This window comes from Neolamprologus multifasciatus, chromosome 15 (genome assembly GCF_963576455.1).
Source record: "Neolamprologus multifasciatus chromosome 15, fNeoMul1.2, whole genome shotgun sequence".
Lineage (NCBI taxonomy): Eukaryota > Metazoa > Chordata > Actinopteri > Cichliformes > Cichlidae > Neolamprologus > Neolamprologus multifasciatus.
In genome coordinates, this window is record NC_140453.1 from 18,346,197 (window position 1) to 18,369,228 (window position 23,032).

Genomic DNA, 23,032 nt, shown 5'->3' on the forward strand with positions numbered 1-23,032 from the left:
AAATAAACACCAGATTGTAGAATTAAAGATATTTAAAAAGTTAACAGGTATAATTTGAAGTTGGCCTTAAATCTTGTGTGTTTTTCTTTTCCCACAGACTAAGTACAGAATACAAATACTTCTTCCAACAATCCATAACAAGGCTATACTTACTATCACTCACTATTAATAATATCAGGGAGAGACTAGTAGCACTTGATAATTCAACAAAGGAAAAACTCATGAAAATATAAAATCTAACAGTTACATTCATAATTCAATTAAAATTTTAATGAGCAAAAATATAAAATAAATAAATGCAGGTATTCCAGTATGGGATAGTAAAGATTTAATCAATGTTTCGGAGAGATGGGAAGTCTTATTTCCATGTATTTTATGTCTTTTATTTTATTCAAATCATCATTAGTTAAGATTTTAAAAGATTTTTAGATTTTAAAACTATTTTAACATGATAGATTAATTAAAAATATACGACACTGACTCAAACAGCCCCCGCCGGTGGATGAGAGCAGTTAACAGGTGAGCTGCTTTTCGTCCTGTTTATTCATCCCCGTGACGTCAGCAGCCTTCGCCAACTCCCCCTCACCATGACAACAGCAGATTTCCAGCACAGTCGAAGGACGAACTGTAAGCTCTACGGTTACAGCTGGTTGTTCAGCCTAGCAGTGGCGTTAAACGATAATAACGGGGATATATTTAATGTAGGAAGGCCGTCTGTGCCGGTGTCGTGCCAAACTAGGTATCCCCGACAGAATTTGTTTCCCCTGCGTCGGGAGCACACGCTGGACTGTCCAAATCACGGACAAACAGTATCCCACATTGTTGATTTTTAGTTTACAAACACTTCTTATAATGACTAACTACTCCTGACATTTTTGAGATGTTAGCTCTTTATACAACGAAGTTATAGTGGGATACAAATAATATCAGGCTGATCCTGCCACAATTTGTTCCCCCTGTGTAAATCACGGACAAACAGTATCCAGCATTGCTGATTTTTCGTTCACAAAGACTTCTTATTATGACGCATTACTCCTGAAACTTTGGAGGATTTAGCTCTTTATATAGTAAAGTTACAGGAGAATAAAAATAGTTATCAGCCAAAATGTTAATGGTTTATTAAAATAATCCCACCTGACACCCGTGAGCAATAAATATATAATTTTCTGTTGTAACCCTCAAACTGAATGGTAATGTAACGATACTAATTTTTCACAAAATGAAAACATCAGTACTTCTTGCGTGCTCCCAGCACAGGGGAAACAAATTCTGTCGGGGATACCTACTTTGGCACAACACCGGGAAGGAGTTTCATGAGCGGGAGGCCAGCCGGAGGCAGAGGGAGACGCCGTCTGACTGTGTGATCAACAACATGGCTCTGCTTCAGCATCCCCGGCTGCTGCTCGCCTGTGTTGGGCTGCTGCTGCTGCTCGCCTTTGGCAGCATCGACGCTCGATCTTCGCCTATATCGGACTTGAAATCCAAAATATCCGGGGTGGAGGAGCTCTTGGAGGAATTCCGCAAACAGCTGCAGCAGGACCAGACCTACAGGACAGGTGAAGTGATGGACTCCTGCGTGGGCGACTTCAGTGCCGCGGGGGATCGCATCATCCGGGCCAAGGACTCCATCGAGCAAGGAGCCACCTTCCTGCTGGCCCCGGACAGGGTGTACACCAGGAAGGACTGTGTGCACGCCTGCTGCTCCCAGCCTCACTGCACCGTTGCGGTGCTTCACGAGGACCAGAGGCAGCCCGGGGACAGTCTCCGCTGCTACCTGTTTAACTGCACCTACAGGAGTAAGAATGTGTGCTCCTTCTCGGCTCAGAAAGGCTTCACAACATACAGCCGGACTCCCAACACAACGCAGGGACACCTCCCTGTTTCATCTAGCGACTCAGCCCGGAGACCCGGAGAAGAAGCTCCTGATGAGGATGATGCAGGTGGGAGACCCTGCAGACACACGCAGTGTTAGTTACCGGGTTTAGAACTGTTTTATAACTGATAGGTTATTTAGAAAATGATAGGATGTCCATGCCTTCATGTATGTTTAAGTAAAATTGATGGAGCAATAGAAAATAGCATGTACAGTGGCTCATGATGGTTGCTGAAAAGTTATTATTCATTAGGATGTTTTTGTTTTTTTTTTTCAATTATTTCTTGAATTATGATGTTATAATTAGATCACCGATGATCATATTGGATGGGCTTTTGTAATCTTCTATATGAGGTGTTATAAGCTAAGATACCAAAAGTAATTTATTAATTTTCCTCAGGTTTGTGGCAAAAACCTTCTTTGGGTAATTTTCTGTTAGTTTACTGTATTTTTTTTAAATTAAATCCCACCAGGAAACCCTGCTGTTAAAACAGGATAACAACTTTTCTGTCAGCTTTGTAACAGCTGACAGAAACTGACTTTAACAGCAGAACCAGCCTTTACCACCTGCTTCTTATCCAGATAATGCAGTAGAGAGGGTTAATGATTTGCCTCATAGGTTTGTAGCCTTGCCCTCCTGAGAATAGAAGCAGATGTTTTTGTGAGGGGCTTTGGGCCTGAGCAATGGAATTAAAAGGATATATGTGGATAAAAAACAAAACATATATAATCATGTTTTAGCCTGCGATAGAATCAAACATGATTTAATGTGAAAATTGGATGAAGAGAGTAAATAAAGAGGCATGTAGAGGACACTTTCCATTTACCCATGCTTGATGTTGCAGACGTGGATGAGCCTCCTCGCAGTGACGCTGGACAGGATGTGGTTATCCAGCTGCCCACAGATTGGGCTGTGCTGGATGGCCGTGACAGCGTGGACGACCACGGGATCCGCCGCTATGAGTGGAGTCTGATTAAAGGAGACACAGCCATCAATATGAAGGTCAGCATGTGCCTTAGTCAGTACAGTCTATACAGGTGTAGATGAAAGCCTCTAACTATGGCGGTGACAAAGGATTAGACTAAAGATCCATATATATACATCTCTATTGTTCTCTCCTTCTGGTGTCTCTGATGTTTTCATTTGCAATATGAATACCCAGAAAGCTAAATGCGTTTGGGTTTTTTCATTAGTTAAGTCAACAGAGTGGCTTGTGTGCAGAGATCCACAATGGTTAACTGAATCAACACAAATAAAGAGTTTATTATTTCTAAACTGCCCTTAGGTAAGCAGCAATACGAGACACTGTCCTGTGGTTAGAACATTAAAGAACATTTTCCTGTTCTTATGTAAATATTAAAACCACTAATTTTCTGTATTTTCTACCTTTAACAGAAAATAGCTCCCAATGAAAACAATTGGCAGGGAAGTACAGAACCATGTTGACACAGTGCTCATTACAGAGCAACTCTCTGTTCATAGCAGGTTGCACAACTCTTAAAAATTATGTATGGCAACAGTAATATAATATAATGTAATATAATATAAAACTCATGGGCCAAGTTATGGAAAATTTTATTTGGTCTAAAAAATCTGCAGTATAATCTAATATGAAATCTAAGAACCTAGGTATGGTAAAAAGGAAACAATTGGAAGATAAACTAGTGGGTGATGCTGTCAGAAGATGTCTAGTCTCAGCATTTTATAGGTGATTCTGCTCTGCTAATTTTGCTTTTAATGCTGGGCGGGGGGGGGGGGGGGGATTCTGACTGCAGCACAATGGCACAAATATAACAATAGTACAGAAATATTAAATGATGTCAGATACAAAACTCTGCAGCTAAAAATAACACACAAAATCATCAAAGCAAAGGAGAAACAACACAACACTTATTACTTACCCTTCACTCCGTCCCTCAGTACCCGTCCCTCTTAATCATTCTTCTAGTCTTTTTATATGTATTGTATATCCTGCCCTGGTACAGATTTTTATTGATAAGATAATAGATAGACCTTACTTATGCCTTATTAGCTTAAAGTAGAAAAGTAGAAAATACATTTTGTCAAAATCAAATCAAATAAATACAATAAAGTGAAATAATTACATTTAATAAGTAATGTTGTAAAATCTAACAACAAAAAATATGTCAAATTCAAAAATCCAAAATGCAAAAAACATGTAGGAAATAAAAAAAACATGTAATATAAACAGCATAGTAAATATCAGATGGCGTCAGTATGACTGTGTAAGTGTTGTGATTGTGCAAAGATAAAATAAAGTGTTAGCATGAGAGAGAGAGCATCTGCTACACAGATGTGGTGCATTGCTAGGATTGATTGCATGTGGTATGGAACATTTCCTGTATCTGTTCTTGTGCCAGTGGAGCTGAGCCAGTCTGTCAGAGAAGTAAGTAGGATGGATGGATGATCCATGATGCATATACTGCTACATGTTTAAAACCCAGTGCTGTTTTACAGTAGTCCTCACTAGGTGTTTTTGATCTTTTTAATTTGGCTAGTCTAGAAGTTGATTGCTTCAGAGATGTATTTTTTGTTTGTGCGCTAAAGTCAACACATCCAGGGTTGCTGAAGATCAGTGGCCTCCAGGAAGGAGTCTACACTTTTCAGATGACTGTCACTGATACGGCGGGACAGAAGAGCTCCGATAACATCTCTGTCACCGTACTGGCTCCAAAACACCAAGCAGAAGGTAATGAACTCACCAAAACTTCCATCTATGTTCTGCAACTTCCTTTGTGCTGCACTGATTACCGCTAAAGGATGCGTGACTTGTGACATATTCCTTTACCATTTAAAAGAGAAGATGTGTAGTTACTGTATTCTTATCTGTGCCCACAGTATGTACCGGTCACTGCTCGAACTACCAATTTAAGTGTGATGACGGTTGCTGTATTGACATCACCTATGCCTGCGATGGGAAGCAGCACTGTCCAGACCGCTCAGACGAAGACTTCTGCCCAAACTGTAGGAAACACCTTGTACTCACTTTGTTAGAGCTGGAAGACTAATCCAGTTTTCATTTCTATTAAAGTTTCACTTTTAATGATTATGCATACTAGATAAAATTAATTAATTTCAGTACAAAACTCTTTTCTCTTATAAATCAAGAACGACACTTTCTTATATGGCAGTGTGCTTCTGAACAAGCCCGAACTCACCCAGGTTTCAGCTGAAGCCAGCATGACTAAAAAGAGAGCTGTTGGTCAATTAACCTGTAAAAAGTATGTGTTATGCTAATGTACAGCTGTCTTAAAAGATCAAATTTACAACCAGTGAGTAAAATAGCTGTTATTATATTTATGTGATGAATGGATAATAGAAGTCTTTTGTAAGGCCTGAAATTATTTGAGTCATTTCATCAATATAAATGCTAACAAAAATCCATAAACATACCTTCCCTTAAGCGATGGCTTCTTTTGTTTTTTTCTAGTCGATGGCAGCCGAAAGTCAGTGACCCACGCTGTGGACCTGCCCAGCCCTCAGCGGCCTGTCGCTCAGACAAAGAAAGCTGAAGACGTCTCCATGCTCCCGACTGGAGCCAGGAAGACCATCACACCGCAAGACACAAGCAAGGCGGCTCCTTCTCAAAGAGTCAGTGAACAGGAAGCTTCAGTCAGTCAAGGTAGAGAGGTCAAAGTCCTTGTAAAAGCATTTAAAACCACTCTGAAGGCATCTTAAAATTGTCATTTTAATGTTCTCGGGGATATAAATGCAGCAAATATAGAATCACTACTCAGATAAGATTTTTCTTAAAAGCGCTTAAATTAAAGTGAGGTTTAAAAAGATGTTTTCTCCCGCAACTTGTACTTTGGCAGCACCAACTCAAAGTTTCACAGGAGTGTGGCTTGATTGATGGCTCAGTCCATAGTGCCAACATGATCGACATCTTGGTTCATCCCACCAGACCACCGCGTACACGCCATGCTAATTCGCATTTGTGAATACAAATTTGATAAGTGATAAGGAAAAATGATAAGGATGCTTTCCTACATCTTTACTATGACGTTCAGATATGCCTGCCAGCACACGGTTAACATACTGTGAAAGTCTTTTGCGGACATGCCTCAGTACAATTCAATTGGCTCATAAATCACCAGACTGGCTGTTGGTTGGCTCTCAAGGAACGCCGGCCAATGAGTAGTTCTCCCATAAATTTCTATTCGGGGTTCTTTGAGTGCCTTGGCTCTCTCCTATAACGTCTCTGGTGGTGTTCATGCTCCAAGGTACTTGGAAAAACACTTATTTAAAAGGAGCCTTTGTACAAGATGCAGAGATATAAAGTGAAGTTGAAATAGGGACATGATAACAACTGTAAACCACAAGATGGTGCCGCAAGTCCAACATAAGAAATTCCATTAAAGCAAAAATTAACCAACTGTTAACACAACATCTGTACAGAGTTCATGTTACTAATTAGTTAAGAGTTTCAGGAATACAACATAGTTGAATTATTTAGCATTAATACTGGTTGGGCTGGACGTCTGCACTAAAACTAGAGCCAGTCATTTGTCACAGCCAGCGGTCTGGCTCCAGTAAAACAGTATGTAAGCCAAGTTTGATTGGCCAACTGCTAGCCTGTTCTTAAAAGTGATGCTGAAGTTACTAGTTCACCTGTAAAGCAAGCAGGGTCAGCAAAATACTAGTAGTTATTTATTTTCTTTCTATTTTTACAATAATGAAGCTTTTTTTTTTTTTTAGCAAAATAAAGAAGCTATTCTTAGTAGCATGGACAGCACAAAGGAAGGCAACCTTTGTTGTCCAGGGCTAGACACTGAAATAAGAAGCATATGGACTATAAAGCTTATTTTGGAGGAAATAAAAAGTACTGCGTTAAGCCCAGGTAGCCTACGGTTTTCTGAAGAAATAGGTTGGCATGTGTTATCACAGAGGTCGTTTTATGGCGTAGTCCCAGCCTCCAACGAGGCAACGCCACGACTGAGACAGTGTGCAGCCAAAACCTTTATAGATGAAAGCCCATGTCTACAGTGTACTCAGCTAGCTCATCATTAGGCAGATTTAGGCAATTAATATAAAATGCTGATGTTAACTATGTCTAAAGCACTTTAGTCACACTTTGGAGCATTTCTTCATTGCAGTCTGTTTAGGAAAGGAGAAACAGAAGAATATGAAAATGTAGGATATAGGAATTTGTGTCATTGGTGCAGAATCCCCTTTGTGAAGAGACCAAGAGGGTTTGGTGTGTCTGGGTACTGAAGCAGATGGAGCCTGTAGGCAGCCACTGAGTCATGGCACGGAGCTCAAAATGCTGGCAAAGCCACAGGGCCACTCTGCGGTCCCTGGGAAAGCAGCTCTTTCCCTGCATCCACTCTGAGTGCTGGAACAAAGCTCCTCTGTCCGCTCTGCCATCCGATCCCTGAATGTCACTGACCACACTGCTGTTTTACTATAGATATTTTGTGCTCAAGGTGGATTCTCAGGAGTCTTTTCTTCATTTGACAAATGCACGTCCAAGTTCTTAGGAAACTAAGATGATACCTCATTGTTTAGTGCTCAAAGTCAAAAGGAAAAATAGTTAATCCACTTTTGTGTAGAGGGCTTTGACCTTTGCACTCAAGGTGGATGATGACATTGGATGATATCTTAAGTCGCTGGTAGAAGGGCTCGAAGTAATCTTAGATGTCTGTATCACTTTATCTCTTTATTTAGACACAAAGTCCAAGCAACAGTCCTACAGCCAAGCTTGTTTGATGTCTGATATCAAACATAGAAAAGCTGCAGATTGTCTTTTGGTCACCCTTCATTTCTTTATCTTTTGCTAGAAAAACAAGAAATGCATGCACACATGGAAATACAGTATAGAAAGCAAAACAGAGTTCGTACCTTTATTTTTCTACACAGCTCAAATCCCCTTAAATAAACTTTATTGTAATTTCTCTAAATAGTCTTCAAGAGTAGTTCTCTAAGCTTCATGAAGGACATCCAAAGCTCTTTTTTGGATGTTGACCCTCTTTTGTTCTGTTCTCTGTCAAGATAATCCCACGCTGCTTCAATGATGTTGAGGTCCGGACACTGTGAAGGCCAAGTCATGACTGATGGTGTTCCATTGTGTGTTTTTCTGTCAAGCTATGCTTTTACTGAATTGGCAGTAAAAAGACTGAACCTAAATACTTTCATTTTGGATTTATCACTCCATCAGAAATATTGCCACTGACTTTTATCCCAGTTCCTGTGTAATATGGGATACATCAGCCTTTTCTCCCTGTTTCCCTTCCTTAAGAATGGCTTCTTCACAGCCACCTTCGCACTGAGACCATTTCTGATGAGGCTCAGTGAACAGTAGTAGTGCCCCTCTATGCTTAATTATTAATATGTCAGTATTAAGTTGTTTAAGTAGAAAATACACTGAAAATAGTCAGATACAGTCATTTTCGCTGTTGCCGAATTCACCCAAAGATGTAAAGTCAGGGTTATTCGAGTGGTGTGCCATTCTATTAATATGGCAGTATGTTTAATACTGTAACAGTATCTCTTTTATTACATAATAGTATTTAATATTGATTATTCAATGCTAAAATCAATTTACCTGAATCCATTTGTAGGATAAATGTTGAATGAGAATGAGTTTGATATTAAAATGGTAACATTAGCTACGAAAGGCTGTATTAAATATGTACTTCATCTTCCAGCCTCGACCTGAGTGTTCAACTTTGAGCTGTTGATTTTTTTCAACTTGATGTGACAAATGAGGGATCAGCACAGTGAAACTGAGGACACCACTGTTAGCCTTCCTGTCTCTAATAATTAGCATACATTACAAAATAAACTAATTTTGTTGTATTCATTATGATCTGAAGCTGGTGACTGAGCCCATAAAATTGTTTACTGAGGTCACAGATCAAGGGCACTGAGGACTGTTACCACTGACTTCTACACAACTGGAAGTCTTCTGCCAGCCGGAGGAGTTTCCCCATGCTGGCCACTAAAGAGGATATTGCTTTTTTACTACTGTCTCTGAACAGGTGTCATTGCCGTGCAAGAATCATTTAAATGTGTTAAATATAAAGGCCGTGTCTTGTTCCTTTAGACCCATGTGCTGCTGCTCCAGTTGTGGGACCCTGTAAAGGCACCTTCCCACGGTGGTATTACGACCAAAATGTGGGAGAGTGCAAACACTTCCTGTACGGAGGCTGCCAGGGAAACCACAACAACTTCCTCCAGGAGTCGGACTGTGTCAGTGAATGCATACAAAAAAGTGAGAGCCCACCTTACATTCATTTTGATTGATTTATTTTGTAGTAAGATTGACTTTATTATGTACGAACACCTTTTAGGTCCAGCTTTCAGACCTGCTAGTGTGGCTCCTCCAGTCACCAAGCAGACTGAGATAGGTATATTCATCCAAAGAATCAAACACATGTCAATAATTCAGTGTTGTGAGTCAGCTGTTTTCTCATCTAAGCGGTTTTATTTTTTAAGCTTCCCCTAAAGCCACCCAGAGCCAAGCAGTGAGTGACGCCCCCATCTCCAAACCATTTCCAGTCATGGGAGGACACCCAGTCCCAGAGTCAGGTGAGACCCAGAGCTCCTGTCTGCTTTTTGTGGCTCTTCCCTCTCTATCCGATGACCTTTTCTGAATGGGGCGCATTTCTTTCTCCAGGTGCCATCCTTCCTCTGGCACTTGGCCTAATCATCACCACCCTGCTGCTGCTCATGATCAGCTGTCGTCTCAGGCTTGTCCGCCACAAACTGAAGAAAGCACGTCCCCTCACTACAGAGGAGTCAGATTACCTCATTAATGGCATGTACCTGTAGCCAATCAGAGACCCGAGAAAAGAACCATCAGAGCCCGATCCAGGACGTTCTGAATTTGCACTCTGCATTTCTTCAATGTCTCTTAATTTATCCTCGTTTCCTGTTAGAAAGATCCAAAGCTCTGCTGCCATGAACGTTGCCGAACACCTCCACACCGATCCCCTCTGACTGGCACTGTATATCAGCTGCTGATAGATTCAGCGAACATACTGAGATGCTTGTGAATTCATACCTATGTCCTAACAAAATCACTGATGGAATATCAGCGTTTCTCCTTTACTTCTGATACATATTCTAAAATAGACACTTGTCTCATGTATTACAACTGATTCATTAAACACTGGTTACTTTGAGACAAACATTTTCATTTTACTGCACAAAACATGCGCTATTTCTGCCTCTGTGTGACTTTAATGTGCCATATTTTTGCTGTGTGTTTTAATCCCATTAAATTGCCGTACGGCAGACACAAAAAGCATCGAGTGCCTGTTACAGTCCTATAGGACCTGATTTTTTTCATGTACATAAACACATATACACACTTTTACAATGGTGGATGTTCATGTCAAACATAATCAGAGTCTAATCATGTGGTCAGCATATGTGAGCGAGAAGTCTTCAGACTCTGTTAAATGCTCTGTTTCAGGTCCTTTTTTCTTCCTGCTGGTTCTTTAGGATGTCAGTGAGAGCAGATATTCCAAATTTGGTCACATCAGCCACACGGACATTCATGGGTCTGAGGACAGAAACCCAACCCATCTGCCTGTCAAACCTTCTGTTTATGACCTGTAGCTATTCAGAAAAACATAGAGTGTACTTAATTTGTCCCAAAAGGTCAGGCAGCCAAAATATTCAACACAGCCTGTAATAAAATATTTGCATAAACAGTAAAATAAAGCAGTGTTTCTCAGACTGTAGAGCATAGAGTCACAGTAGGTGGGGTGTGAGTGAGTTTGGTAAAGTGAGAAGTTTAATGAACATTATTTTTTTAATGAAAAATTAAACACTCGAGGCTTTGCTCATGAGCTTTTCTGCTGACCTTTAGTCCCCTGAAGTTAAGCATAGTCTGTTTTAAAGCCAAGTATGCCAAATAATAATAATAAGCATTATTTTGAACTATAAATCATATAAAGCTACTCTTGCTAAGTCCAAAATGTTATATTACGCGGCTGGAAATTATGATATGTGTCCTTTAAAGTTTGCCAGAATCATATAAAACTATAGCAAAGTCTTTTGGTGAATTTCTAGTCCTGTATGATTTTGTTGCGTATTTTTCTCTAATAAGGCAACATAATTGGAGTGTATACCATATATCTATATATATATTTATTTTGGAAAATGTATTCCCCCAAAGTGCTGTCTTTCATGTAACATATTAAAGTTTATTATATAAATAAAAAGTACCGGGGTTATATATGTTAACAACAGGATTTGCCAAAATGATTTTATTTAGAGATGATCATCATATTTGTAGAGATTCGTCTCTCCCTCTTGTATTTCTGGAATTTTGATAATCATACATTTAGTTCATCATGTCAAGAAAAAATCGTTTAAAATCATTTAGCTTTACAACCAACTTTTCATTACTTTGTCGCAGTGTAGGGTTTGGCGTGAAGAAAACTGGATTTCTATCACAGCCCTGTCTTTTTTACTGATGGTGTACCGAGCCAGTTCCACCTTGGTCCTTTTAGAGAATCAGCATATATTTCAACAAGTATAGCGACTCGACTGTTGATGGAGGAGAGAACTTGAAGGCTGAATCTGTTAATCTTTTTTTTATTTTTTTATTGTAGCTTTGAGGTATGCCCAGCCATTTTGTGCCTTCTATTGTGGCTGTACATGGAACTGATTCTAGATTTAGTACCAACTTACTCACTCATCTGCTCCGTTATTAGGTACACCTGTTCAGCTGCTCCTTATTGCAAATCCGCCAATCACTGCAAGCAACTCAGTGGATTTAGGAATTTTGATGTGGTCAGGACAACACTTCTGAGGTTCAAACTGAGCATCACAACAGGGAAGAAAGGCCATTAAAGTGACTTTGAATGTAGCATGTTTGCTGGTGACTGATGGGCTCATCCGAGTATTTCAGGAACTGCTGATCTGGGAGTTTCCCCAAACCACCATCTCTAGGGTTTAGAGAACGGTCTGAAAAACAGAAACTATCCAGTGAGCAGCAATTCTCTGGGTAGAAATGCATTGTGATATCAGAGAATGGCCAGACTGCTTTGACCTGAAAAGAAGGCAATAGCAACTCCAATAACCACTCATTACAACCCCAGTATCTTTGAATCACACATTGAAGCAAATGGACTATATCAGCAGATCATTCTGGGTGCCACTACTGTCAGCTAAGAACAGAAAACTGATGCTACAGTTGGCAGAAACCCATCACAATTAGTCAATAGAATACTCCAAAAGCATCACCTGATGCTCACCAGTGCTTTATGTAATATTGTAGGGTCTACCTTACAATATAAAGCGCCTTAAGGCGACTGTTGTGGTGATTTGGCGCTCTATGAATAAATCGTATTGAATTGATGTGATGAGCCTTCACTTCTGCTGTCACATTTGAAAGTTAGGATCAGAATTTAGCATAAATAACATGAAAGCATGGCTCTATCCTGCCTCGTATCAAAGCTTCAGGCTGCTGCTGGTGGCGTAATGATGTTGAAGATGTTTTCTTCTATTAAGGTTCTTCTATTCAAACACCACAGCATACCTGAATATGGTTTGTGATCATCTCCATCCCTTTGAACCACCTCCTTCAAGCAGAATAACACACCATGTCACAAATCATCTAACTGGTTTCTCGAACATGATTTGCATGTCCTCAACAGTCACCAGTTCCTAATCCAATAGAACACCTTTGATATGTGGTGAAACGGGTGATTCACACCATGGATGTGTGACCGTGCAATGCTATCAGTTTAAAATCTCTGATTAGTGTTTCCAGCACCTCGTTGAATCCAAAGAATTAAGTTACCTCTGAAGGAAAACCCAGGATTAGTAAGGTGTACCTAACACTGTGTCTAGCAAGTGCAAATAAGACTTGTACAAAAAAGATTCAATAACAAAAGGCAGACAAAAACATAAGCATCTCTTTATTTTTATGCCATTCCAGCAACTGTGAAAGCCAAATATAATCCATCACTCAGATCACCCAAAATAAAATGTGCTTTTTTTCAATTTCATGATTTTTTTTCAACAAGAAAACAGACATTCATTTGCTTTATATTGTTGGAGTTTATTTTGGCAAAGCAGTGACTTTCCCCATTTAGTGTCAGTCACCAGAGGAGCCTGCGCAAATTGTTAATGGAAACCAGCAGCAGAAAGCAACACATCAAAGTGGAAAGCACAGCCCTGTATGTGCGTGCGCATGTGTCGGTGTCATTAGTGCTCTGCTCCCTTCGGAGTATGTTCGGTACGATCCGATACTTATTTTACGTGTAGAACGATCTAAGAGTGCTGCACATCAAACAGGATGTGTGTGTGTGTGTGTGTGGTGGTGGGGGTTTACATCAGCCTTTGTGTGTTAATTTATGTGTGTGTTTGTGTTTTTAACACTGATGCCACGGGAAGAAAGCTCATACTTTAGCAGAGAAGTCTACAGTTTTTATGATCCACACACACACAGACTGTAGCTAGGTGATTTATCTAACAGGCTCAGGCGTTCTTCGTCTTGGTTGTCCGGGGTTCCTCCTGCATTCAGCTTTGATGCTGCTGAAATGTAATGCTGTGAAAAATGTTTGACTGCAAATCAAATGGTGAAACCACAAAAAGAAAAAACAAAGAAAAAAACTAAAAATCCAGCAGTTAAAATTGAACACAAACCAAAAAGGATGCAGACCTGGAAAACAAAAACAATAAATCTCTCTCCGATATTTCTGTGCAGAGCGTCAAGCAGTCTTTCCTCGCAGCCCCTCGGGGCCGTCATCAAATGTGAAACTCTAGTCCATTGTTAGAATTAAACAAACAAACAAACAAAAAAAAAAGAGCACGTTTGTTATGCTTTGAACAAAATGTCAAGGGCTGTCCGACCCATTCCAAGTTTTCTCCAGGTTCAAACTTAAAAGATGGATTATGGACTGCGTTCCTCTTCAAAGTTCATCCCTGTGAGAAACACATTTTAAATATTAGAACACACAAAAATTGAGGCAAGGTGCAAGAAAAACAAGCAGAAATCTTGCTGTCATGCAAACAGAGTTAAAAGAAAAGACTGCATGCAACATGTTAAGATAAAACGTCATTAGAAAAGTTGTTTTCATCTCTCGAAGATTATCAGATAAAATAGTTGAGTTAAAGTTGGGTAATAAGCTTCCAAATTGGCAAAGCAGTCATGCTCCTGAAAAGCAGCATGACATGACTGTTCAACCTGCTGTGATTTCAGCTCATTCCCTCATGTTTGAAACAGAGCAGAGTGCATTAATTAGGCGGCTTTTATTGAGACCAATTTAGAGCTACGGGGGTTAAAAGAAGATGAAGGAAACGTGCAGCTAGTTGGTATGGTATGGAAGAAGCAAAAAAATGTCAACAAGCAGCAAAATGCAGCCCCTTGTGATCCATTGCCTTGCTCCAAGCCACACCATTTCACCTTTGCCACTGTGAGAAGGAGAGAGGGGGAAGGAGAGGGACAAAGAAGTCACTTCCACCTGGACCACTGCTTGTCTTTGTCTGTTAAAGGCACATAAATCACCCCCATCAAGGGCTTCATTTTGGTGCTGCCATCCTCCATCTTGTCATATTGCTCCAGCATCTGATTTCCCCCCGCCGGACCTACGGGCAGGATCAGCCGCCCGCCGGGCTTCAACTGGTCCAGAAGCTGAGGGAGGCAGGAGGGAGAGGTAGCGGTGGACAGCAAGTCAGCTTTAAAAATACATTCCAGGGATTCTATTTAGATACAGTCATACTGGATCAGATATAAAAACACATTAAATTAAATATGAAGCAGGTTTACAGTTTAGGTATCCAGCCTTTGTTGTAAAATAAAGGGTAACAATGTGGTCTGCAGAATTCAGAGACACTCACGGCTTGGGGAACGGTGGGTGCAGCTGCGCCAACGTGGATGGCATCATACGGCGCCTCCTCAGTGTAACCCAATCGCCCGTCTCCCACTGAAACAGCAGCAGAACGTCACTCACAAGCTGTCGCACTGAAAACACTGATGGATGTCCCCACGAGGTCAAGTCAAGTCATCTTTATTTATATAGCACATTTAAAAGACATCAAGTGTCGGCCAAAGTGCTGAGCATCACAACGGGGATGGTGGGACGACACACATTACTTACCCAGTGCTGCATCTGACATTTATAACAATTTACCTGATCTGAGAAGCCAGAAATAGCCGAGTAATGCTGATAAAACTGCATCTCAATATTAGTATATTTCAGTATTTTAGGGCTGGGAGTTACTTTCATATCACAGATCGCTTTTGTTTATTTACATTTATAGACTCAAAGGGTGTCTCTAATTTTACTTTGCCATTAAATATCATTAGTTGTGTTTTACCTTATCAATCAGCAGACAAATCTTTTTTGGTCTGCTTCTTTTTATCTCCCAGTTGCGAGTATTTTTTTACCCGTATGTGCCGTTATTAACAGACTAAATACAGAAAGATTTCAGAATAAGGTCTGAAATCCAGGCTGCCCATCTATCAGACTCCACTAGTCGCTGCTGGCAACAGGCAACAGTTGTGCAACTTAAAACAATGAAATCAGACTCATGACAGAGCAGCTTCTGCAAATCTGAATCATGTGCATGCCATTTCTTCAGACCGAGTAAAAACAAAACAGCTGCGCTGATGGTGAAAACCTGCAGAGGCCTAACCACAGAAAACCAATTAGGAATCCAAAACAGAACTGATAAAGAATGTGACCAAGAAAACATAACAAATCAACAAAGGCACTGCTATTAATAAAACCGACAACCACCTGTTATCACATACAGTAAAAAGTGATTTACGAAATGAAAGACAAAACAGAGAAATGAAAAAATAAGCATCACAGCTCTTATTAAAATCCCCTCACTGAACTGCTCTTGAACCCCCCTTCAGAGGAGGTAAAAGTCCTCACTGCTCAATTATTTAAAGCTGTACGCTGTTTACTGACTGCTGCCTTTTTCTCCACCGGGGAACATTAAACTGTCTGCTGTTCAGTCAGATCAAGGAAGCAGCAGCCCTTCCTCAAAACCCACAAACATCTGCTGAAAAAACAAAGATATAAAGCTTTCATCCGCGATGTCTTACCTATTAGCTTGACTCGGCCCGATGTTATCAAACTGGGGTCATCTTTCTTCACGTTGTTTATAGAATCATCTACCAGCTCTTTGATGTGATCGATTCCTATAACTTTCCCTTTAGGACCTACCTGTAAAGCGCAGAGGGATGAAGAGAGGGTGGGGGGCGCGCTCAGTTCAATCACGACGTTCACAATGTTCAATGCATTCAATCTGATTGATTTTCATCGATTGGTTGACATATTAGTGGATCAATCAGCTCAATTAATCAAGAATGCCACCAAAGAGAAGTCGTTTGTGTTTACCCGTCGCGTGTGTGGCTCACCATTCGTGCGAAGCAAACCGACAGGATCCCACTGCCGGAGCCGACGTCCAGAGCCTTCGCTCCCTCATACAACTGGTCATGTAGAAGCTCCAGGGCATAGGCGTGCTGGGGAGGCAAAACGAGACAATAGCATTTCAACCCATCACTCACACAGCGCAGGCTAACGCACGGTAATCCCAGCGCAAGCCATCTGTGAGGCTTGTTTCAGTTTTTCATGCTTAAAGTGGACCTATCCTGCTCATCCTCAGCTCCATATTTATTATTCTTGTAGCTTTGTACGATTCCTTCTGTCTGAAACAAGCCGTTTTAGCTCCTCTTCTTTTAAGCCAACTTCCCAAGTCGAGATGAGCCAAGCAGAGTTGGTACTAATAGAAAAGGGCTATAAGAGGCTGCTGCCATGATTTACTGCCACAGATGCCATAAAGTTTCACGCGACCTTCCTGGGAACTACAGGTGTAAATGATTAGTTCTGCAAAAAAATAAATAACAATAAAAATAAATGAACAAAAACCAAAATAAATCATAATAAAAAGAAGAAGAAGGAAAATCAAATAAAAAAAAGAGAGAAGAGAATATATTTCTCGATAACCTCAAGTAAAGCTAACATCTGGGAAACATCGTTCTCTGTGACATCATCCAGAAGAAAAAGTAGAATGAAAACAAACAAACAAAAAAACCCTGGGCATGTTTAATGGGCATCTCCCGTGCCATCACCAGCAGCAAATAAGGAAAAACATAACGGATCCACTTTAAGCTTCTATTACTCGACTGAAACATGCCAACAATGAGCACAAATGCACAAAACTGTGAGGATTTGGTTAACTGCTGCTGTTATCTACTAAAAATAGATGATTAGGAATGACTGAATGGGACCAAGCTTCACAATAACAACAACAAAACCATTCAAAGCTGTGATTCACAGGGAGCAGAAATGTCTGAAAGTCCTACCATGTGTGGGGCGCTGATGGTCGCTTGATAGCCTTTTGGTTAAAAGACAGGAAGTAGGTTTGGTTAGTTTGAATCTCAGATCTCCATGCGGCGATGTGCGAGCGAGTACACAAGCAGACGTACCTATTGACTGCGGCGAGTCCATGTAAGGGTGAAGCCTAGAGAAATGTGCTCGGTCTGTGGCCAGCATGACTTCGTAGACCTTGTCAGATTTAATAATGCCATTTTCTGAGGATGCAAAAAGAACAAGATATATATATATATATATTACATAATCCCGCAGCAATCAGACAGACAAAAAGAATGAAGGAGGACACAATATAGAGATATGAGACAGCAAATTCACAACAATCAACTACTATTACTAGTACATAGCCTCATTTTTCCAAATCATGAACAGGACTGCTCTAACAAACTACTGGATTTTCCTATTTTTGCATCACTGCAATAAAGTATAGTAATTTATCAGGTATTTATTATTCTTCCTGGCTCAGAACAAAGTTTCAAGGGGGTGACTACACATCTAAGTACAAGCAGTCCACACAAAGTTAAAGCAAAACATCTGTGTTGCCTTACTCCAGGGAAATACGAGTATTTTCTGTTATTTCTGACCATTAAGATACATAAACACGTGCTTCATGCTTAAGTGAATTAAGCAAATATTCTTATCAGTCTGGTGATTTTAATTTGAGGGAAGGCCAAAACCCTTGTTTATATGGAAGACAAACACACTTTATCAACCCATTAGGCATGTATGATCGTGTTTTTCAAAAAATATACCAAAGATGATCAGGAGAAAAAAGTAAAAAAATAAATCAGGATGTGCAACGTGTGAGATTACTGGCAAAATTACAATTATTTTGGTCAACACCAAGATCACTCACACATGTCTGGATGTTTGAAGCCATCGTGGGAAATTTTTTCTAATTTGGTGTTTTAAGGCAGAAATTAATGTTTACATGATGAAATGTGCATTGTGAAGGCTCAGCTCACTGCGTCTGTTTAGCTATAAACAGACGCCACAGCAGGGAAAACTGTGGTTGTCACACTGTGGGACACAAAGCCTCTGCATTGGGGTTTGTACAACCAGGTGACAATTACAAGGCAAAAGTAAGATGATGTTTTCTTATGCTTTCAGCTGCTCCTTTTAGGTGTTGCCTGAGCGAATCAGGTCCCTCCATCTCACCCAATCACTTGCGTCTGGTTATGAAATTTTTTCAGTAAAATTCAACTAATTTAAGTGAGCCAACCAGGACCAGAAAGACAGGTCATGTTTCTCCCATATCAGCTTGTCTTCATTGGCCCCTTCATTGGTTTCTGAAAGTAGAATGGGAGGCAGAGCCTTCCAATATGAGCTCCCAGTTTGGCTTCAAGAGACAGACACAGACACCCTCTTTACTTTTAAGGTTGGACTTAAAGCTTTCCTTTTTGACAAAACATAGAGTTAGGGCTGGATCAGAGGAGCCTGAACCAATCCTTAATTATGCTGCAATAAGCTTGAGCTGAAAGGAGAGTTCCTATGACACACTGAGCATTTCTACTCGGGGAAGATGAGATGAAGGAAGATGAGAATGTGCATGATGACGATGAAGTTGCAAACCAAAGAAAAAAAAAGCAAAGAAAATCAAAGTAAGCATTTTTTTGACTACTGTCAAAGAAGAAAATGCAGGAAATTAAGAAACTGCAGCCTAAACACAGGCTGTGACCCATATGTGCTGACCAGCATGTGTGCAGCAGAGAAACGCCAAAGCTTACAGACAGGTCACCAAAGAAACAAACAAAAAAGCTTCGTGTAGAAGCGTCTTCACAATAATCCCTCCTAACGGGATCCTTTAGCAGTGAGTGCCAGAGGCAGGAAAAAGCCAACGACAGCCGGCTCTGCTGTCATCACCAACTCCGCTCACCCTCTGATCCATGAGCCACTTTAGGATACATGACACACAGAAAACACACAAGCTGCCAGACGAACATCTACAACTAATATCTAACGGCTCATTTCAAGCCACGATCCTCCCATCCTTAATTATTCACAAAGCAAACACTCCAACTTCACACTGTTTCTAAAATTGAAACCCACTAGGTGAACAACTAGGTGCTTAACTTTAAAGACGAATGACTCATTCAGCATCAAACAAATAACCTTCTGACCGGTCGTGAGCGCTGACCAGGAGGACAGAGACAATGAAGAACTCAGGAATTAGCATGCGTCCTGCGTGTGACCTGCTTAAATGCAGCTTACGCAAACTCAGGTTAACTTCAAGCCATTCATGTGTCTAAATGGGTCAGTGTCCAGTTAAGTGGAGCGAGTAATGACCACACAGGTAAAACTTTACACTGAGCTGACTTCAGTTTGCACCAGACTAATACAAAATTTATTTTTTGTACAGATTCACTAAAAAAAAGGGTTTTAATGCTAAGGCTAATTCAGTTAATTTGATGTAATTATCATTAAAAGGAACTTTTTCTTTTCAGCAAACACCCCAAAATAACAAGCAAGTACACAGACTTTGGTTAGGTAAGGTAATCCTGACTCTTTCCACATATGTTGCTTTTTATGCTTCTATTTCCAGTAAGTTTTCCCAGTTAAATTCAAAACGCCATAAATATGGACTAAAGCCATATTAATATCACCAGGTGCAAGTGCAAGATTTTGTTGATAATGAAACTTATCATCCTGTACAATAATGAGTCCTGCAGCAGTTATAGAAACATAAAATTAGCTGATGACTCGGTTATCATCAGGCTTCTTGAAGGTAAGGAGCTGGATCATTTCAAAAGTGAAAAGACATGATTTTTTTTACGAAAAGGTCAACAGTCACACCACCAACACTTATCAAGGTGTCGAGCTACAAATATTTGGGTGTTTTTCTTGACAACGAGCTTGGTTTTGCAGAGGTTACAGCTTGAAAAGGTCCAGCTAGAGCTCGGCATGTAAGCAAAATTTAATGTTAATGAGAATTTTGGCTTCCAAAGCTTATTAAAACAAGACAATTGCAATAAAAGAATCACCGCGTCTTCTTCTGTTCCGCAGTAATTATGTCCTTTGTTGCCATCCATAAAAGCCCAAATCCACTCCCCAGGAGCCTGTGGCGTTTTTAGTTTAATTCACATTAATTAATTCAACTGAAAACAAATAAATGAAAGTTCAAGAAAAGAAAATTACTTAAAAGGTTGTTGGGTTTTTTTTTTCCAAGTATGAACCTTTAATTGGGCGTAGTTATAATCGTGAAAAGGTTTTCCTTTCATGAATTTGTCAGTTTTCATTTGAGGTTTTTTTTTTTTTTATTATTGTTTGTTTGTGTTTTTATATATAAAACAATGGTTTCATTGTTGCAGCAAAGATAATGGAGTAATGGAAAGCTGTGTGGACTCATTTACGAACCCAGAAATATGTCAGGGGTGTTCCTACAGATTCAAAAATGTTGGCACTGGCTTCGGTCTCTTTAACTAGGATTTGATTTGCTCATGCCTAAAAATTTTTTAGTTTATAACACTGACACAAGAGGACCTGGAAGTGTTCAAAACTTCAAATTGTCCTTTTCTGTCTGGCTTTTTCACTGAGAATGCTTTATAGACATTAATGTTATTTACTTCATTTATTTTAACTAATATTTTCCATCCATCCTCTTTGGCTTATCCTTATCAGGGTCACAGATTGGGAGGGGTGCAATTCTGCTTTAAAGATTTTTTTTTAGCACTGCATGAGTTTATTTGTATTCACTGATTAGAGTTTGTTCCTTTTTGTAGATTTATTTCTATTTTATGATCTAAGCAGGGCTTTTTTATTATTTACTTCATTATTTAATCTATTTTGTAATTGTTTTTTTATGTTATCTGCTTTAATGTTGTACCTATTATATTATTTATTTTCTTGATGTTTCATGGGTTTTTCTCTTTTTCTGTCTCATCTACACTCTAAACTGACCATATCTCAGCTGCTACTTTAACACTTCTGCGCGTTTTGCACACTTGGTATAATTGCTTCCCCCTTTCCTGTTATCAGTTTTGTTGTAGTCATGTTTACAGTTTTTTCCCCTGCACATTACAAATAAAAACCCAAAGAAGTTTTGGCCATCCATCAAAGGAAAGTTACCAGGGTCGTGATTAAAAAAATATTTTTCAACGATATTGTTACTAATAACCAAATAAAAGAAACATGCACAAACTTGTACTAAACAACCCCAGAACGACTGTTTGGAGTCAGAAAACCCCTGGTTTACTGTTCCTTTGTGAAGCACATTTCCCCTGCAAGGCCCAAACCACAGAGCTTTCGGCCAAAAGCTTAAAATGATATGCTGAGCTGCAAAGCTTATAAATAGCCCTGGGAGATAACCTTATATCAGAACTGGTCTACAGAAATGCATGTGGGAAACATGCCTGCGCAGAGCTGTCAGTGACTAAGTTTCGCGCTACCTCATGACAGCATGATTGAACCATGTGGGACTGATGGGATCGATCGTAGTAGCACTGAGTCACTGCTCCCACCGCAGCTGTGATACAGCAAGCTGCCATTTTCACTCACCCAGCGATACGAACTGAGCTTTTGCATGCACAGCTGTCACTACCATTCAGCGTGAAAGTGGACGACACACGGACAGCCGTTAGTGGATGTGGGCAGGGCCGCTGCCGTTTGGCTTTCAGCGTCCCAAATGACGCACATAGAGCTAGCAGGCTAAGCTACCTTCGCCGAAAAGCTCTAGCTGCACAAAAATCCCTTGACTGCAAACAAAGGAGAGGTCATTTGAGTGTTAAGAGTTAGCTTGGTTATTTGCAAACGCAGCGAGGGATGCATCTTTGCCTTGCGTGAATTGGGAAAGGGGTGCAGAGAGTTGCTGCTAGGTCAACAACAACATACCACATAGCTTAGCAACCAGCCAGCTCCCGTGCTAACCTTAAACGTCCAAACTAAACCATTTACAGGCGACGCATCTGCAAAAGCGTCGCTGCCACAGCCGCCGCTTTTTTATAGGAAAGCATGCAGACTCACTGCGGAGGTTGTTGACGAGCTCTGCGTGGTTGGCTCCTCCTGATTTCCAGGCCATTATTAAGCAGACTTTGCGGAGTAAGTAGACAGCAGCTGTCAGTGCCGCGCCTGCGCCGACTGTTTTGCCGATGAAGCTGACAACCTCCAGAGCGGACGGCGGAGCGGCGGAAACGTCACCGGCCATCCGATTGATTTTTTTTTGTTTGTTTTGTTTACGGCGAGCCCCCCTTTCAGACACACCCCACCACACACAGCACTACCCTTTAATTCATAAAAATTGATCTGTTTTATAAGATATGTGTCCAAGCACGGTGTTTGATGCAAGGGCAAAGCCACATTCCGCACTGTGCTTAACCAAGATTTGCCGCAGTTAGGACAGGTAGCGGCCGCTAGGTGGCGGGAAATAGCAAACAATGTGAGAAACGTTGAATTTGGTCTCACTGGTTTACCGTAGTTACATACGACTTAGTAGGTGCCAGAGATGATCTAAGACAACTCTTCCCCTTCGAAATAAAACCTTTTTACACAAATGAGCTGATTGGCTAATTAGATACAATAAGAATGTACCCCTTCTTCCAGACAATAATGCGGAGATATTTTTCTATTTTTTGCAAATACGCATCGATAATATTTTCAAAATAAATAAAATATTTTTTTAATGCTGTTTGGAATTTCTTAGGAAAACTATCATGCCTGGAGTCAAAATGGCAGCTACCCGCAATGTAGCTCACAGACCTTTGAAATCCCTAAAACTTACAGAAGAGCATTTTATTGCAATAGACATAATTATCATTTTAATCCTCTCTATCGAAAATATGATTAAGTCTGCCAGAAGAAAAATGCTTACCCAACGAAATTTACATTTTTATTTAG

General features: G+C 40.3%; 2 protein-coding genes across 5 annotated transcripts; one reads left to right on the forward strand and one right to left on the reverse strand.

Annotated features, from left to right (window-relative positions):
* The first annotated feature begins 546 nt into the window (after positions 1 to 546).
* On the forward strand, positions 547 to 13,663 carry lrp11 (low density lipoprotein receptor-related protein 11). Its single transcript, XM_085132458.1, has 10 exons — positions 547 to 727; positions 1,307 to 1,940; positions 2,719 to 2,876; positions 4,443 to 4,584; positions 4,734 to 4,859; positions 5,326 to 5,517; positions 8,941 to 9,108; positions 9,188 to 9,244; positions 9,333 to 9,425; positions 9,514 to 13,663. The coding sequence occupies exons 2-10, from the start codon at positions 1,373 to 1,375 to the stop codon at positions 9,666 to 9,668; spliced, it is 1,659 nt and encodes a 552-aa protein (XP_084988584.1). The 5' UTR covers positions 547 to 727; positions 1,307 to 1,372; the 3' UTR covers positions 9,669 to 13,663.
* Positions 12,756 to 22,499, reverse strand: pcmt1 (protein-L-isoaspartate (D-aspartate) O-methyltransferase). Of its 4 annotated transcripts, none has more exons than XM_085132462.1 (8): positions 22,163 to 22,499; positions 17,299 to 17,403; positions 17,176 to 17,207; positions 16,228 to 16,332; positions 15,913 to 16,033; positions 14,697 to 14,782; positions 14,263 to 14,490; positions 12,756 to 13,781 (listed from the first exon to the last, which is right to left on the reverse strand). In XM_085132462.1, the coding sequence occupies exons 1-7, from the start codon at positions 22,341 to 22,343 to the stop codon at positions 14,311 to 14,313; spliced, it is 810 nt and encodes a 269-aa protein (XP_084988588.1). In that variant the 5' UTR covers positions 22,344 to 22,499; the 3' UTR covers positions 12,756 to 13,781; positions 14,263 to 14,310. The 4 variants fall into 4 exon arrangements, with proteins under 4 accessions (XP_084988588.1, XP_084988586.1, XP_084988589.1 ...); XM_085132460.1 differs by having other exon boundaries at positions 14,321 to 14,490; positions 22,163 to 22,495; XM_085132463.1 differs by lacking the exon at positions 22,163 to 22,499 and adding an exon at positions 21,698 to 22,154 and having other exon boundaries at positions 14,321 to 14,490.
* Positions 22,500 to 23,032: the final 533 nt, after the last annotated feature.

Excerpts from the sequence above, each read along its gene's own strand:
- pcmt1 (XM_085132460.1), bottom strand. The coding sequence starts at position 22,343 with ATGGCCGGTGACGTTTCCGCCGCTCCGCCGTCCGCTCTGGAGGTTGTC. Across the intron at positions 17,404-22,162 it reads GCTCGTCAACAACCTCCGCA|AAAATGGCATTATTAAATCT; the intron begins GTGAGTCTGCAT and ends TTGCATCCTCAG. Across the intron at positions 16,333-17,175 it reads CCATCAGCGCCCCACACATG|CACGCCTATGCCCTGGAGCT; the intron begins GTAGGACTTTCA and ends TTGCCTCCCCAG.
- lrp11 (XM_085132458.1), top strand. The coding sequence starts at position 1,373 with ATGGCTCTGCTTCAGCATCCCCGGCTGCTGCTCGCCTGTGTTGGGCTG. Across the intron at positions 2,877-4,442 it reads ACACAGCCATCAATATGAAG|TCAACACATCCAGGGTTGCT; the intron begins GTCAGCATGTGC and ends TGTGCGCTAAAG. Across the intron at positions 4,860-5,325 it reads CGAAGACTTCTGCCCAAACT|TCGATGGCAGCCGAAAGTCA; the intron begins GTAGGAAACACC and ends GTTTTTTTCTAG.